Here is a 13,320-nt window from a genome sequence, read left to right as displayed (position 1 = left end):
AGTAATATTACTGACATGACAAGTTATGATTGGAATAACATCATTTTTATGTAGTCTTATTAGTGACACAACTTTTATCAATACTAATCACAAATGTCAATTCAGTTGTTATGAAAATTTTTGTGTCTCTAACTTATGTTATAAATTACATTGATTAGCATACAGAAGGTACAACAATCATAGTACTTACTTTTAACCTCTTGATGAATTGGTTTGAACATCACTATAATAACAAAGCTTGAGCTCACATTGAGAAGGTAAAACTGGATATTCCACTATAAGAACAGTAATGCTAAAAATCCATATGTGAATGTGAGGCAACAATGAAGTGACAAACAACAAAGCTGGACTTTGACTTATGGAGGGCCCTTTGTAAAGGAACTTTTTTTGTTTTTTGTACTCTGAAGTGGGGTTGTTGCCATTATGCAGGACAGGGGAGCCTATATCTCTTACTAATTTCTGTTTGGTTATTAGAGAGAAAAATATATAATCTTAACTGCTCCTTTGAAAAATTATAAAGCAGACAAAGAACATCCAAGGAATTTGATTCATTTGTTTTGCATAAAATGCGGATTCACATGTGCTTATTAGAGCTCTTATTATTATTATTATTATTATAGATGACTTGTCATTCTTAATATTTCAGTAGCTTCAAAATTCAAATATTTTGAGACTTTCTAGGTGTATGCTGACAAAAAAGTGAAAAAACCATGCCGCGGTTTTCCATTTCTGGTTCTAATCTATAGGATTAAGTTCTTCTATTCATGGATATTATTTGTACCAACCATTCAATTATAGTTCTAATTATCATGGGAGAGTTGTCAATTAAGGTCAGTCTACATGGGACTTTTTGATATAGGGATTTCTTGCTAGTGACATTACATTCTCTTTAAAAAGGAAAAAAAAAATTTATATTTAGCGTGCGTTTGGATTGAGATTATAAATGAAAATTATTTCACTATTCAGCTTATTTTTGCTATTATTCATAAATCTCACTGTACTTTTTGGCACTATTTATAGGCCCCACTGTACTATTTTAACTAACTTTTACCTTTATCTACAATACTTTCAGTAATAATTTTTCAGTTTCAGCAAAATAAGCAGTATCCAAACGCACCCTGAGTGTAAATTAATTTTATCTTTACTTGGTAAAATTCTAGGTAGGTACTAATACAAGTTGCTGGTTTTGCATGTGACTTGACTGCATTAGGATTCAATTTTTTCCGGTTCTTGACAAAGCTTGAATTGACATGATCTATATTTAGCTCGACAATAATAACAACGAACTAACATCACGTGAAATTTGGTTGGGTTTGATTGCTACAAGCATGATATTGTAGATTATGTGGATTGAATTGGATAAGTATACTATATAAACACGTTAATACTTACATTAATATTGAGTGTTGGCTAGGTTGGATGAGAATTAAGCTATATAAATGATTACGATATACTTAATTAATCTTTTTTGGATACTAATGCAAATATAGCTAGTACTCTCATAGGTTACTTATTCAAAATTAGTAGAATTTGCTTGTGGTTATGCATAAATAAAAGGCAAAAAATATAGGTTAGGCTCTTATTTAAACTTGGAAGAAAGCGACTCTTACAAAAAAAATAAAATTAGAATCAGAAGAACTGTTTAGTAGACCTGAATTTTAAGTTTTGGACAACTGAAAGGAATCTTTATTATCACTTATTAGCTTATTTAAAAATGAGATGAAGAATTTATAATGGGCTTCAGTGAATAAGAAAAGAAAAAAAATGAATTTATTAAAAAAATAAGTACGTGGAAAAAGAAGAATGGTCTTCCATAGAATGACATGCCTCAGTGTCCTTTTTTCCTTCTCTCCATGGTCAAGATCAGTCTTTAAAAGACCTCTCCACAAGACTCACAGTCACAGATACACTTCCATTCAGAAACACAACCTTCACTCCTATCATTTGCACCCTCATTCATTCATTCTACCTATAACTCTTTCTTTCTTTCTTTCAACATTTTTTTTTTTTCACTTTCATTCTAGCAATGTCCACCTCCAAAACCTTGGATAAACCCTTCCAAGGATATGAAGCAGCTAGTAGCCAAGTTCAGAATGGTTTTGCTCTAATCCAACGTAACACATCACCATCTCAACCTGGTGAAAGAAGAGGCAGAAGGAAGCAAGCTGAGCCAGGAAGGTTTCTTGGAGTTAGGAGGAGGCCATGGGGTAGATATGCTGCTGAAATTAGAGACCCAACAACTAAAGAAAGACACTGGCTTGGCACATTTGACACTGCTCAAGAAGCAGCTCTTGCTTATGACAGAGCTGCCTTATCCATGAAAGGCACACAAGCAAGAACCAACTTCATATACTCTGACAACACTACCTTCCACTCTCTTCTGACTTCATTTGATGTTCAAGCAGTCGTACCAACATCTTCACAGTTCCTCACTACTAGTACTACTACTACTCACACCAAACAACCCACCAATATTCATCAGAGTAGTACTCCACCGAAGCTTAACAATTTTACTCATAGTGAGAGTGAGACCTCTACCCAATTGAATAACAACACGTGGGCAGATACAGAAACTTCATATGGGGTAGGGGTAGCAGATGATAATAGCTTCTTCTTTTCTAATGAGTCTAACTCAGGCTATTTGGGATGCATAGTTCCTGACAATTGCTTGAGACCTTCTTCAAATCCCACCTCTACAAACTCCAAATATAGCAACTTCACTACTTCAAATGACTCAGTCAACACAAATTCCATTGAAATTCAATCACATTGTGACAGTCATACACTTCCTTTTGACTTAGTGAATGTGCCAGCTGCTGCTGCAACAGCCTCAAATTACCCTGGAGATTTTTCTTGCCTTGATGAACTCAATCACGGTTTTTGGGATATTCACCAGTCATGGGAGTCAAATTCCAGTGAACTTTCAGCCATGGTCAACAACCCATTGATGGTGGAAGATGGGTGCATGGGAGCTTTGTATCCAATCATTGACAATCCAAGTTATGGGCTAATAATGCCTCAGGCTGTAGCTTCTTCAACCACTTGCTCTCCATCAGTTTCTCCTTACAGTGATGTAGTTGACTTGGGCTATTCACTCTTCTGAGTTCTGGTTCGTTATGTTAGTCATTCTACTTAAGTGCACCTTTTTTCTTTTTTGTGGTTTTTCTTGCAACTCTCTCTTCCACTGTAATTACACTAAAAACTTCCATACTTGAGCAAGAAAGAGAGATCTGGTGAATTAATGTCCATTTTGGTTCTACGAGTATTGAATGAAAGTTGTTTGGAAATCTTTGTTTTTTCAGACACCAATCATGATATGATATCTATTTTAATATAGTCTATGAGTCTATCTTGCTCCTTATAACATACATGAACATTAACTGCATGATGTCTTTTACTCTTTCTGGTTAATGTTAGCCCTACAACCCTAACCTCTCCTAAAATGCATGCAATGCAAGCACACTGGACGAAGTTGAGTGATATATAAATCAGTAACAAGCTAAAAGCTAACAAGTCCATTGCAGTGCTTGAACAGTTCACAGTTTCCTTGATAATGACTTGTGGGTTGGTGAAAGGTTATGTGTTCCAATAGTCGCTGACCTATTGAGACCAAAAGCTCCAACTGTCAAGATTGCTGGATGAGTATGTTAAGCTTAATGGGTGTGCGAAATTGGGGTTGCCTAGGATCCACACAGGAAAATATAGGAGGTGAGGGTTGCATTAGGTTTTGATTTCAACTCGCCAATTTCAAGATAAGGAAGATCACACCCTATCTATACTTTCGGAACAAAAAGGTCACAAGGGTACAAAACACTATTACTGGATGTGTACGTACAGAGAAGTCGGTGCCAAAATTTATCATGACAGGATCATACTCAATTATTTACTCGAGACCAGTTAGACCCATTTACCAATTTAATTGACTGATATGATTAAATTTGAATATTGAAAATTAAGCATCGGTTTCCAAAGTCCTGGCAAAGAAGTCAAACATGCAGTATCTTCTCATTTATTCTGAGAAAGTTTATAAACACATAAAAATTGACCCAAAAAAAAAATGCATATCTTACTTATGAGATGGATGAGTAATGGTAGGTAAAAAAAATGATGTCAGTGATAGGTCCATATAAGAAATAGAAAAAGTTTACCAACTTAATTATTTTGTGTCCATAGTATTGCTCATTTATTTTTATTGGTATGAATATACATAATGATGGGTTTGAGATAAATATAATTTATTGCTGATTTGCCGTGGTCTTTGTGGTCTGCAGGCATGATTACAAATGATGGTCTACAGAAGTTGTGATAGCTAAAGGCTAATTAACCAACGTTCTAGCAGGAGGGCGCGTAAAACAGGTTAAAAGAATAAATTTTTTTAAAAAAAATGGAAATTAAAAGAAGCACTTAAAAGAAAATGGAAAAGAAACTAATAAAGGGAAAACTAAAGCATGAGAACTAGCTCCAAGCATATAGCAATTATGCATCCAACCATTTCACCCCAGACCATAAAACCGACAATATCTGACACTCCAAAATAACCAAAATCACCATGTATGAGAAAGCAATCTATATATACCAAGAAGAGCATGACCTAATTGCCATCATCATTAACTTTATTTTTCTTCATGATGTAATAAACGAGATTTGTGCACATTCATTCAAGTCAATCTTCAGGCTGTGATTTATCTGATTTTGTTGTGCATGCCACATCTGAATCAGAAGGTAAAAATGATGTTTTTTAGACCATTATCTTCTCTTCAATTATGTGTGTGCGCACCAAGAGCCTTGCAGCTCAATTGGCACTTTGCAGCATTTCAAACGGATTCAAATACCCTCTTTCCCAATTATCAAATTATTTGAAAAATAAAAATAAATAAATAAAAAGTGTATGTGCAAGAGAGCGAGGGTACTTTCCCAGTTTACCTGAGGTTCAGCATTCATAAGCAAAGCTGACAGGACGCAATAAGGATAATCTCATTTATAAATGGAGGAATATGAGGGAACAATTATTACACATTCGAGAATATTTCTTCATATATTTGTATTTCACAATAAACTTATCAAGAACCAAGTCAAGCATTTTAAATGTCACAACATGATTTTGTATCTGATTCCATATAAGGTAGCAGTCTGGTGCTTCCTTGGGTGTCTCTTGATGATAAACCCTAGACAAAAAGTGGGGGAACAATAATACCTTCAAATTCCTTTCTAACTGGAATTGGAAGCTTGTTCCCAACATCAAAGTACAAAAAAAGAGAGACATGGACACACTGTGGTACACACCTTTTTCATTTCGAAAAAGATTGGATAAAATAAAACACAACAAACTCCAAAAAAATTGGAGCAATGGACACATATTTTGCCTAATGGAATTGAGGATTCTTTCGTGGTTATTTGGAAGCAAGGTGGAATGCTATATGGGGTATGCTAAACTTTTGAAGGTTGGCCATGGTTTATTCAAGATGTAGGAAATGGCCATATAAAGACTATATGAACATGGAGAGAATTAAAGCTGCTGTGTGCTAGATCTGAACCGTGGAACATTGGTAACTGAGAAATGGACCTCTTTTTGAGGACTTCCACCAAAAAAATTGATGTTTTGGCTCATGAAATTTGATAAAAAGGAGTGGGGACAAAAAAAGAAAAGAAAAGGAATGACTTGATGCTGCTTAGTTTGAAGTACGGGGCTCTGTGCTGCCATTGCTGCTACCAGATGAAGGGCCAGAACCCGGAGCCGACTGTTGTACAGTTGAATGAGGAGTAGGTCCACCCTGTGAAAAGGTTGAACCAATTGATCCACTCGATGTGCTCATTGAGGAGGACATTCTAGATGAAACAGAGTCCTTGCTGGATCCTGAAATAAGTTCTGGCCGCAACTCTGAAGATGAAGAGGATGGGGCAAGTGTACCAATTGAAGATCCCACAGGGTAAGGTGCGACTGGCACATCAGTAAGGGAAGATGCAGATGGACTGTAGCTTAATGTCCCCACTGGGTGATCAAATTTGCATGCAGCCCCAAACTTGCAAACTCCACGTTGTGCATAATGAGTGCAAGGTGGTGCACCCTGATTATTAAATAACGATATCAGAACAATAAACCGGTTAGCCACTCAAGATACAAAGAAGCACATAACATATAACACTTCACAGGAAATTATTGGTTGATAAATGCCCATTAAATTCTTGATAGCCAACATATGAAGGGCAGGAATACAAAGAGGATGGCTGAAGACAAAACATTCGACAGCTGCTATCAACACAGAGGTATGAAGATAGAATCTAAAGCATGGGAAAAACTTACAAAGAAACAACAAATGACAGCATAAATAATATATTAAACCATAGAAGGTAAATGCAATAATTTTTTTGTGATAAAAATAGTCTTTCTCAAAAATACACAAATTTGGAAGTGTCAAATTATTCAACTAGCAAAAATCTTTTGGCATTGTACTAGAGACCAAAGATCAAATCTCTCCCAGGGATGGAATGAAGGAATGGGAAGGGCCCATCTCCCGCTAAATAACCCACCCATAGGTTAACCCCCAACACCCCCCCCCCCCCCCCCCCCTCTCTTCAAATCCCTCCCTTAAAACACATACAAACTGGACTGTGTGCTGACACACAATTAGACAAACACATTGTGTAGAGTCCATGCTACTAGTTTAGTAGATAGCACAAATGCAACTGATAAAGTGCACAACTTCATAACCATACTTAATCGGTAATTTAAACACTATAGACCCTCAGCCACAATGCATTTTCATGGGGATTGATAGAAACTTTGTTTCACATCTTACAAATCTAAATAGACTGACAACTGATGTGCGCATGACCTGCCATTTGAAAATGAACAGACATGATATATTAACAAAAACCTAGATATTTTCATGCATGTTAGACACCAAAAAATCTTTAGTTTTATCCTCTTCAGACTATTTTAGATCAAGGGGACCTTCACAGTAGAAAGAGAGCTGTCTATCTGAAAGAAGCAGCTTTAGGATTAATAGATATGTGGACAATCAAGAAAGGCACATATTTCCATGCGTAAAAGGCACCAAAAAGATATTTTAGTTTCTGTCATCTTGAATTATAGAAACAAGGGATGATAGTAGAAAGTACAAGCATAATATATCTGATTAGCCAAAAGAGTCTATAATCGGAATTCATAACTCCACAGAATGCTCCTTTCCAATAAAACCTCTCATAAGAAACAGTACACCTCCTATCTCCCCAACATCAGTGGCACAAGACGATCCAGACCAACCATTGATATTTTCCAACCATGTAGATCACATGTAACAGAAAATCATCTAGATTTAATGATTTCAAATGTTAAAACCCTGATCATGTTTTGCAAGTTCAACACATTTAATCAGGCCAAATTTTATATGGTTGACATTAGATATTAGTCCAATAATATTTAATTGATATCGATGTGTCAAGATGAGAGTGAGTACTGAGGCTTTCTTGAAGAGTTAACTAGAGAGGTGACAAGTCTATGACCCTGAACAAAAAGGACTGAAAACAACATGGGCCAACCCCATGGGTTTTAGGCTTTGGCAGGAGAGAATAAGATGATGAAACAAATGTCAATATTATATGTAAAATTGTTTCATGATTGTTTGCTATTGTTTTTTAAGTTCTTCCTCATCAGAAATTTCCACAGTATGAAGTATACTTTCACCCAATAAGCTACCTCATTCATTTCAGAAGTTGCTGAGATTTTCTTGTCCCATACATTTGATGTGATTGAGTACTAGAAAGACAGTGAGCCTAAGTTTTTCAGTTGGACAAATCAATATCCATAAACTTAGAATCCTTTTTCTTTTTTTTTATGAGTATAACCTTAGAATGCTTACATCACAGAGATTCTTAACACTCATCAATCTCAAGTTAAAAAAAATATGATATCAGTTTATCATGATATAAACTAAAGTACTAGGTTCAATTTTCGATATCTGAAATTTGCACTATCAAAAACTAAAGTAGCAACCTAATAGTATGCTTATTTTTCAATTTCTCTACAAATTAGAAGTATATGTCTGTCTGTGTGGGTGTGTGTGTGTATAAAAACCACAAATTATTTTAAACATCCCAGCTTCATAGATTATCCAAAAATGAAGAAAGCGAAATTACTAATTTACAATAGACACAACAAGGAATCCTGAGAGCGAAATCACAATATATTAATAGTACGGTAATTTAGAAACAAAGAGAACGTTCTTCAACCACATAATGGCAACAGGCCCAATACAAGTAAACAGGTTGATTTTTGGGTCAAACAAGTAAATCACATTCCAACTCAAATAATGTTTGACACACCATTCATTATAGAGAAAAAAGGGAAAAACATCTAACTTGGATTTAACAAAATAGCCTTTACAATTATAATGTTATTGAACATGATGTAGTAAAATAAAAATGGATTGAATTCACATAAATCATCTTCCCTAGCTACCAACGGTATCCATGGGAAAAAAAATAAAAAAAATAAAGAAGAAGAAGAAGAGGGGCGGGGGGTTTAGCCGTGATGTTATCCCTAGCTTCCCCACAAATTCCTATTACTGGGATGATGACACAAAAAGTGGGCAAAGGACATTAGTTGTCAAGGGGAAAGGGAAGGGCATGAGCCCCAGTCATTAGGTTGATATAAGAGGAATGCAAAGACTGGATGAAAGAACCATTCTAAGCATCCTTAAACTTATGCATAATCACTTATAACACACCTCATGCAAACATATAGAACACAGTTGCTCCAACCTCAATCCATGATAGTGATGTACTCTTTCTCAGAGAATTTCATCAATTAATATTCTCATGTAGTTTAATATAGTGAAAGCAAAAGAATTCTCATGAAAAGGAAAGGGGGGGGGGGGGGGGGGGGTACTAAAAGCCTAAAACTTGTTATACCAAAAAGATGACCTTCTATCCTATATACTGTACAATAATGTGAAGCAACTATCTCCCCCATTAGTAGATGTTACATCCTTTATTCCTCAGCATGTAGCGGTGACAGCAAAAAACAGAAGGATTTAGATACACAAAAAATAGGAATGAACTTCAAATATTTGGCATCCACATCATCCCTTCGTGCCTCAGCAAAATTTTACAACAGAGTAAATTCTAGATCAGATTGATCATAATTTGATTTAAAGAAAGGATATCCATATGATACTTTAAGTTGGTGCGTCTACAAGATAGCCTATGCTTGAAATGCAAAATATTTCCTGAAGGAATCAGCGATAGGCCAGATTCTAGATGAACTACAAATTTCTCAACAACCATTAAGTCGAGTCCACCAAAACTGGATCTCAAGGAATAGAAACAAAAGGCCATAGGTTTAAAGGTTTAAATAAACAAAGAAATAAATAAATGAGACATAAAACTGAATTTGACTTAGACAATGGTAGATCAAGATGAAACTGGAAAAAATTTCAAGAATGTTAAGGAAACAAAAGGCAATCAAATGAAACCATCATACTGTTATCACAACGGCCATGATGATTTATGCATAAATGCAAGGTAAATTTGATGCTTTAATTCTACCATTAGCTCTAAATAATCAAGCACTAGCATTAGGAGCTAATGGCATGGAAGACATATATCTCAATGAATAGTGTGCATTAACAGTTAAAGAAGAGCGAATACCAAAATTATTACTGAAAATCTAGACTCAAAATAGGTGATGGCAAGGGAATCACAAGGGACCAAATGACCCAGCCCACACTATGGCCAGTCATATAGGCACATGAGGATGACATGGACCTGAGTGCTCAGGGCTGACAAAATTTTGGGCTGGATAATAATCAGTGCTCAGATGAGAGAACCCACATTACAGCCAATCATATAGGTACATAGTTATGACCAGGGCTTGAATGTTTAGAGCTGCATAGGGCACATGTCACATACACTCGATGACGAGCACACACACCCAAAGCATATGCATGACATTTATAGGCCATCATTCATACTCTTCTATATTTGAAAGAGCAACACAATGCGCTATCATTGTCAAGTCACAAAAATGCAATGACTAAAAACAAGAAGAGGGTTCAAATTGTGGGGAAAATAAGATGGGCAGAAATGTATAGCTACACTAACAAACATAGGATTGGCTTGAGGCATTCAGTAGAAGTTAAAAAATTAACTTCAATACCTCATATGAACTCTAACTAATGCTAATATATTATGGAATTAGTCTCTTTTTTTTTTTTTTTAAGTGCCTGCTTCATGAGGAAAAAAATTTATTTTACAGTTTTAAGTAAAACAAACCACCATATTCCCTAATTAAAAAGCAGAACAATGCAAAGGGGTTGTAAAAGATGCTTACAGGACGCAGAGGAAGACCCAAGGGGCTAAGAGCGACATTTGTTTTTGGTGCAATAAATTCTGTTGGGTGATGATATCTACATGAGGAACCAAATTTACAATCCCCCGTTCTCATGTAATACGGACAATCTTGTTGGCCAGGTCTTTCTGGAAATGGGTGTTCCTTTTGGCTACCGCTTGAAGGACCAACAGAAGATGGTAGAGGTAGATAAGTATAGGCAGTTGCTGTTGGTGACAGCTGTGTTATCCCATAGAACTGCCCTGAACCAACAGCGGACTGAGTACTAGGGGAGGGTACTGGACTCATGGGGGGTGCCTGCACCAGGTGATTAACAGCTTCAATAAAATGCACATAGTTTGACAACTTAGTTAAGGAAGCTTTACCTACCGGATAATGACTCCAACCAGGAAAGGGAACCATGCTTGGTGAAACAATCATGGGAGGATAAGGATTTTGAACATATGAGCCCGATAGCAGAGGAGGCCTTGCAAGGACTACTCCATACTGTTGCGATGAAGACTGACCAGATTGATACAATGTTGGAGCATGAACTGGTGTAGGCACAGCTGCAACCTGGGGTGCTAATGATGAAACTGCTTGTAAGCCAGCCGGTTGTGGATGATGGAATTTACAAGTTGCACCAAACTTACACTGCCCGGTTTTTACATAATAGGAACACTCTTTTTCACCCTGTGTTTCGTTAAGTTCATGTTCAGTTCAAACTTAAGTGCACATCAAGAAAATGTATTCCAATATGAACCCAAAAAGAAAATGACAAACTAAACATAAATGTGAAGAAATACACACCAGACGTAATGGATATCCAAAATAATTTAGTGACACAGGGGTGACAGATTCTCCTCCCTGCCGAGGATGGTGGTATTTACAGGAAGCACCAAATTTACATGTCCCCGTCCTCATATAATACTGCAAATCAAGTAAAACCAGCACAGTCAATTCAATGTGTACTCACTGACTATCAAACCAAACGCAGAACACCAAAACTGTAACAGTCCATCACATCAACTCAGTGAATGTACATTGTCCAATATCAACCATTCATGTCACACCCAATTCACGAAATCAATCAAACAACCAAATTACAACAAGTACCTGGCACACTGGCTGCCCCGCTCGCTCTGGGTACTCCCCTCCACCGGCTCTGGCAGCTCCTATAACCTGACCCCATTACACACACACCCCACATCAATCAAATTCAAACAAAACCCACATTAGATCTTACATAACCAACTTCAACCACTCAAAAATTCAATCACTTTCACACTAATTACACTAACCCAAGTGATCAAATCCAAACATAAACCCACCCGAATGATCACATTAAGAAAAAACCAAACCAAACCAACCAAAAAAACACTTCCCAAATTAAGCCCTAACTTCTCACACAAACAAACAAACGGGGAATCCATAAAAAAAAAATTAAATTTTTACAAAATTCATTCATTTATTTAATGAAATTACCGCGGCACGGTCACGGGGATGATTGAAACGACACCGTGCGCCGTAGCCACAAAACCCGGTTCTCAAATAGTAGATACAATCCGCCTCGTCGGGTCGCTCCGGATACGATTCGGTTCCACCACCACCACCACCTCCCAATCCCAATTGCCACATAGGCTCTACATACATACATACATTCATTCACCACAACACACCAAATATAAACGATCAAAAAGACCACACAAACTTGAAACGCAGGGGGGTTTCGAATAAAACGACAAGTCTCGAAAATTTTTCTTTTTGAAAAATGCAAGTGGTTCTGGCTTACCTTCGAGCCCGGTTTCGGTTCCCGGAGCGGTCCATTCCGGTGACGGATCGGGCTGTGGGCCATCACTGTGGCGACCGTACCGCTCCATTGTACGGTCTCCGATGTGGTACTGATTGTAAAGGATTTTGTTTAAGAATGTTCTGTCTGTACAAACAAACAAACCAATAAGCTCTTCTGGGTTTTTGCTCTCCGATCAAATGGAGATATCAGAGAGATTGAGAGAAAGAGACAGTGTTTGGATTTCTGGGTTTTTTTTTCTCTTTCTTTGTTTTTCTCTCTCACTATAACTCACTGTTCACACACACACACACACACACACTCTCTCTCACTGTGTCTTTCTTTGTTTCGGTTTTGGTTTTTTTGGGTTTGGGTTTGTTTGGGTTTCTCTCTCTCTCTCTCCACTTTCTCTCTCTTTCTCTTTCTCTCACTCACTCTCTTTCAGTTTTCAAAGTGTTTGTTTTTTGATCTTTCTCTGAAGAGAGAGAGAGAGAGAGGTTCTTTTTATTTTATTTTTTATTTTTTTTTTTAATGGGTCTGGTGGTTTATGTACGCGCCAAACATAGAGAGATTTTACTTTTCTTTTTTCCTAAATTATTATTATTATTTTTTTTTTATAAGTTCCTAAATTATTTCCTATTTTTAAGGTTAAGGAAGAGTAATATATTACTACTACTACGTTAGTTTAATTAATGTAAGAGTTTTAGTTTGGATTAATAAATTAAGGGTCTTTTTATTTTTAGAAATATTTTTTCGAAAATTGAAAAAGCTGTCATTACTTTTTCAATTTTTAAGAAAATTTTTTCTAAAAATGGAAATTAATGTGTGTCCTTAGGGCACACATTAATAAAATTCATAAATTAAATGCCTGAGTAACTAACTATTTTAATTTTGTAATGTCGAGAAAGGGCACGCATTAATAAAATCCATAAATTAAATGTCTGAGTAACTAACTGTTTTAATTTTGTAATGACGAGAATGCCCTTGAGTTTTAACAGATTTGAGTTGAACTGAAGGACAAGGTGGTAGTGATCGTAGAATGTGGGATATGACTAAGGTTGTCCTTTTTGGTCAGAGTCATTACCTGAAAGATAATGATGTGATTAATCAAGTTAAAAACTAAATTCATCTGTGGCTGATCATGGAGGTACCGATTTAAAAGTGCTGAATTGGATTGTTTTAGTGCTTTTACTTGCGTAAGTTT

The 13,320-nt window shown here is 36.3% G+C and overlaps 2 protein-coding genes across 2 annotated transcripts; one reads left to right on the top strand and one right to left on the bottom strand.

Annotated features, from left to right (window-relative positions):
* The first annotated feature begins 1,880 nt into the window (after positions 1 to 1,880).
* On the top strand, positions 1,881 to 3,312 carry LOC126689116 (ethylene-responsive transcription factor ERF086). Its single transcript, XM_050384166.1, has one exon. The coding sequence runs from the start codon at positions 2,027 to 2,029 to the stop codon at positions 3,101 to 3,103; it is 1,077 nt and encodes a 358-aa protein (XP_050240123.1). The 5' UTR covers positions 1,881 to 2,026; the 3' UTR covers positions 3,104 to 3,312.
* Positions 3,313 to 4,963: 1,651 nt separating this feature from the next.
* On the bottom strand, positions 4,964 to 12,564 carry LOC126689115 (zinc finger CCCH domain-containing protein 34). The gene is made up of 7 exons (XM_050384165.1): positions 12,120 to 12,564; positions 11,813 to 11,970; positions 11,444 to 11,509; positions 11,138 to 11,257; positions 10,718 to 11,020; positions 10,331 to 10,645; positions 4,964 to 6,065 (listed from the first exon to the last, which is right to left on the bottom strand). The coding sequence occupies exons 1-7, from the start codon at positions 12,205 to 12,207 to the stop codon at positions 5,670 to 5,672; spliced, it is 1,446 nt and encodes a 481-aa protein (XP_050240122.1). The 5' UTR covers positions 12,208 to 12,564; the 3' UTR covers positions 4,964 to 5,669.
* Positions 12,565 to 13,320: the final 756 nt, after the last annotated feature.

Source organism: Quercus robur, chromosome 6 (assembly GCF_932294415.1).
Source record: "Quercus robur chromosome 6, dhQueRobu3.1, whole genome shotgun sequence".
Lineage (NCBI taxonomy): Eukaryota > Viridiplantae > Streptophyta > Magnoliopsida > Fagales > Fagaceae > Quercus > Quercus robur.
Note: the sequence above shows the minus strand (reverse complement) of the source record. Positions and strands in the feature narration are given on the sequence as shown.

Excerpts from the sequence above, each read along its gene's own strand:
- LOC126689115 (XM_050384165.1), bottom strand. The coding sequence starts at position 12,207 with ATGGAGCGGTACGGTCGCCACAGTGATGGCCCACAGCCCGATCCGTCA. Across the intron at positions 11,971-12,119 it reads AACCGAAACCGGGCTCGAAG|AGCCTATGTGGCAATTGGGA; the intron begins GTAAGCCAGAAC and ends GTATGTATGTAG. Across the intron at positions 11,510-11,812 it reads ATCCCCGTGACCGTGCCGCG|GTTATAGGAGCTGCCAGAGC; the intron begins GTAATTTCATTA and ends TAATGGGGTCAG.
- LOC126689116 (XM_050384166.1), top strand. The coding sequence starts at position 2,027 with ATGTCCACCTCCAAAACCTTGGATAAACCCTTCCAAGGATATGAAGCA.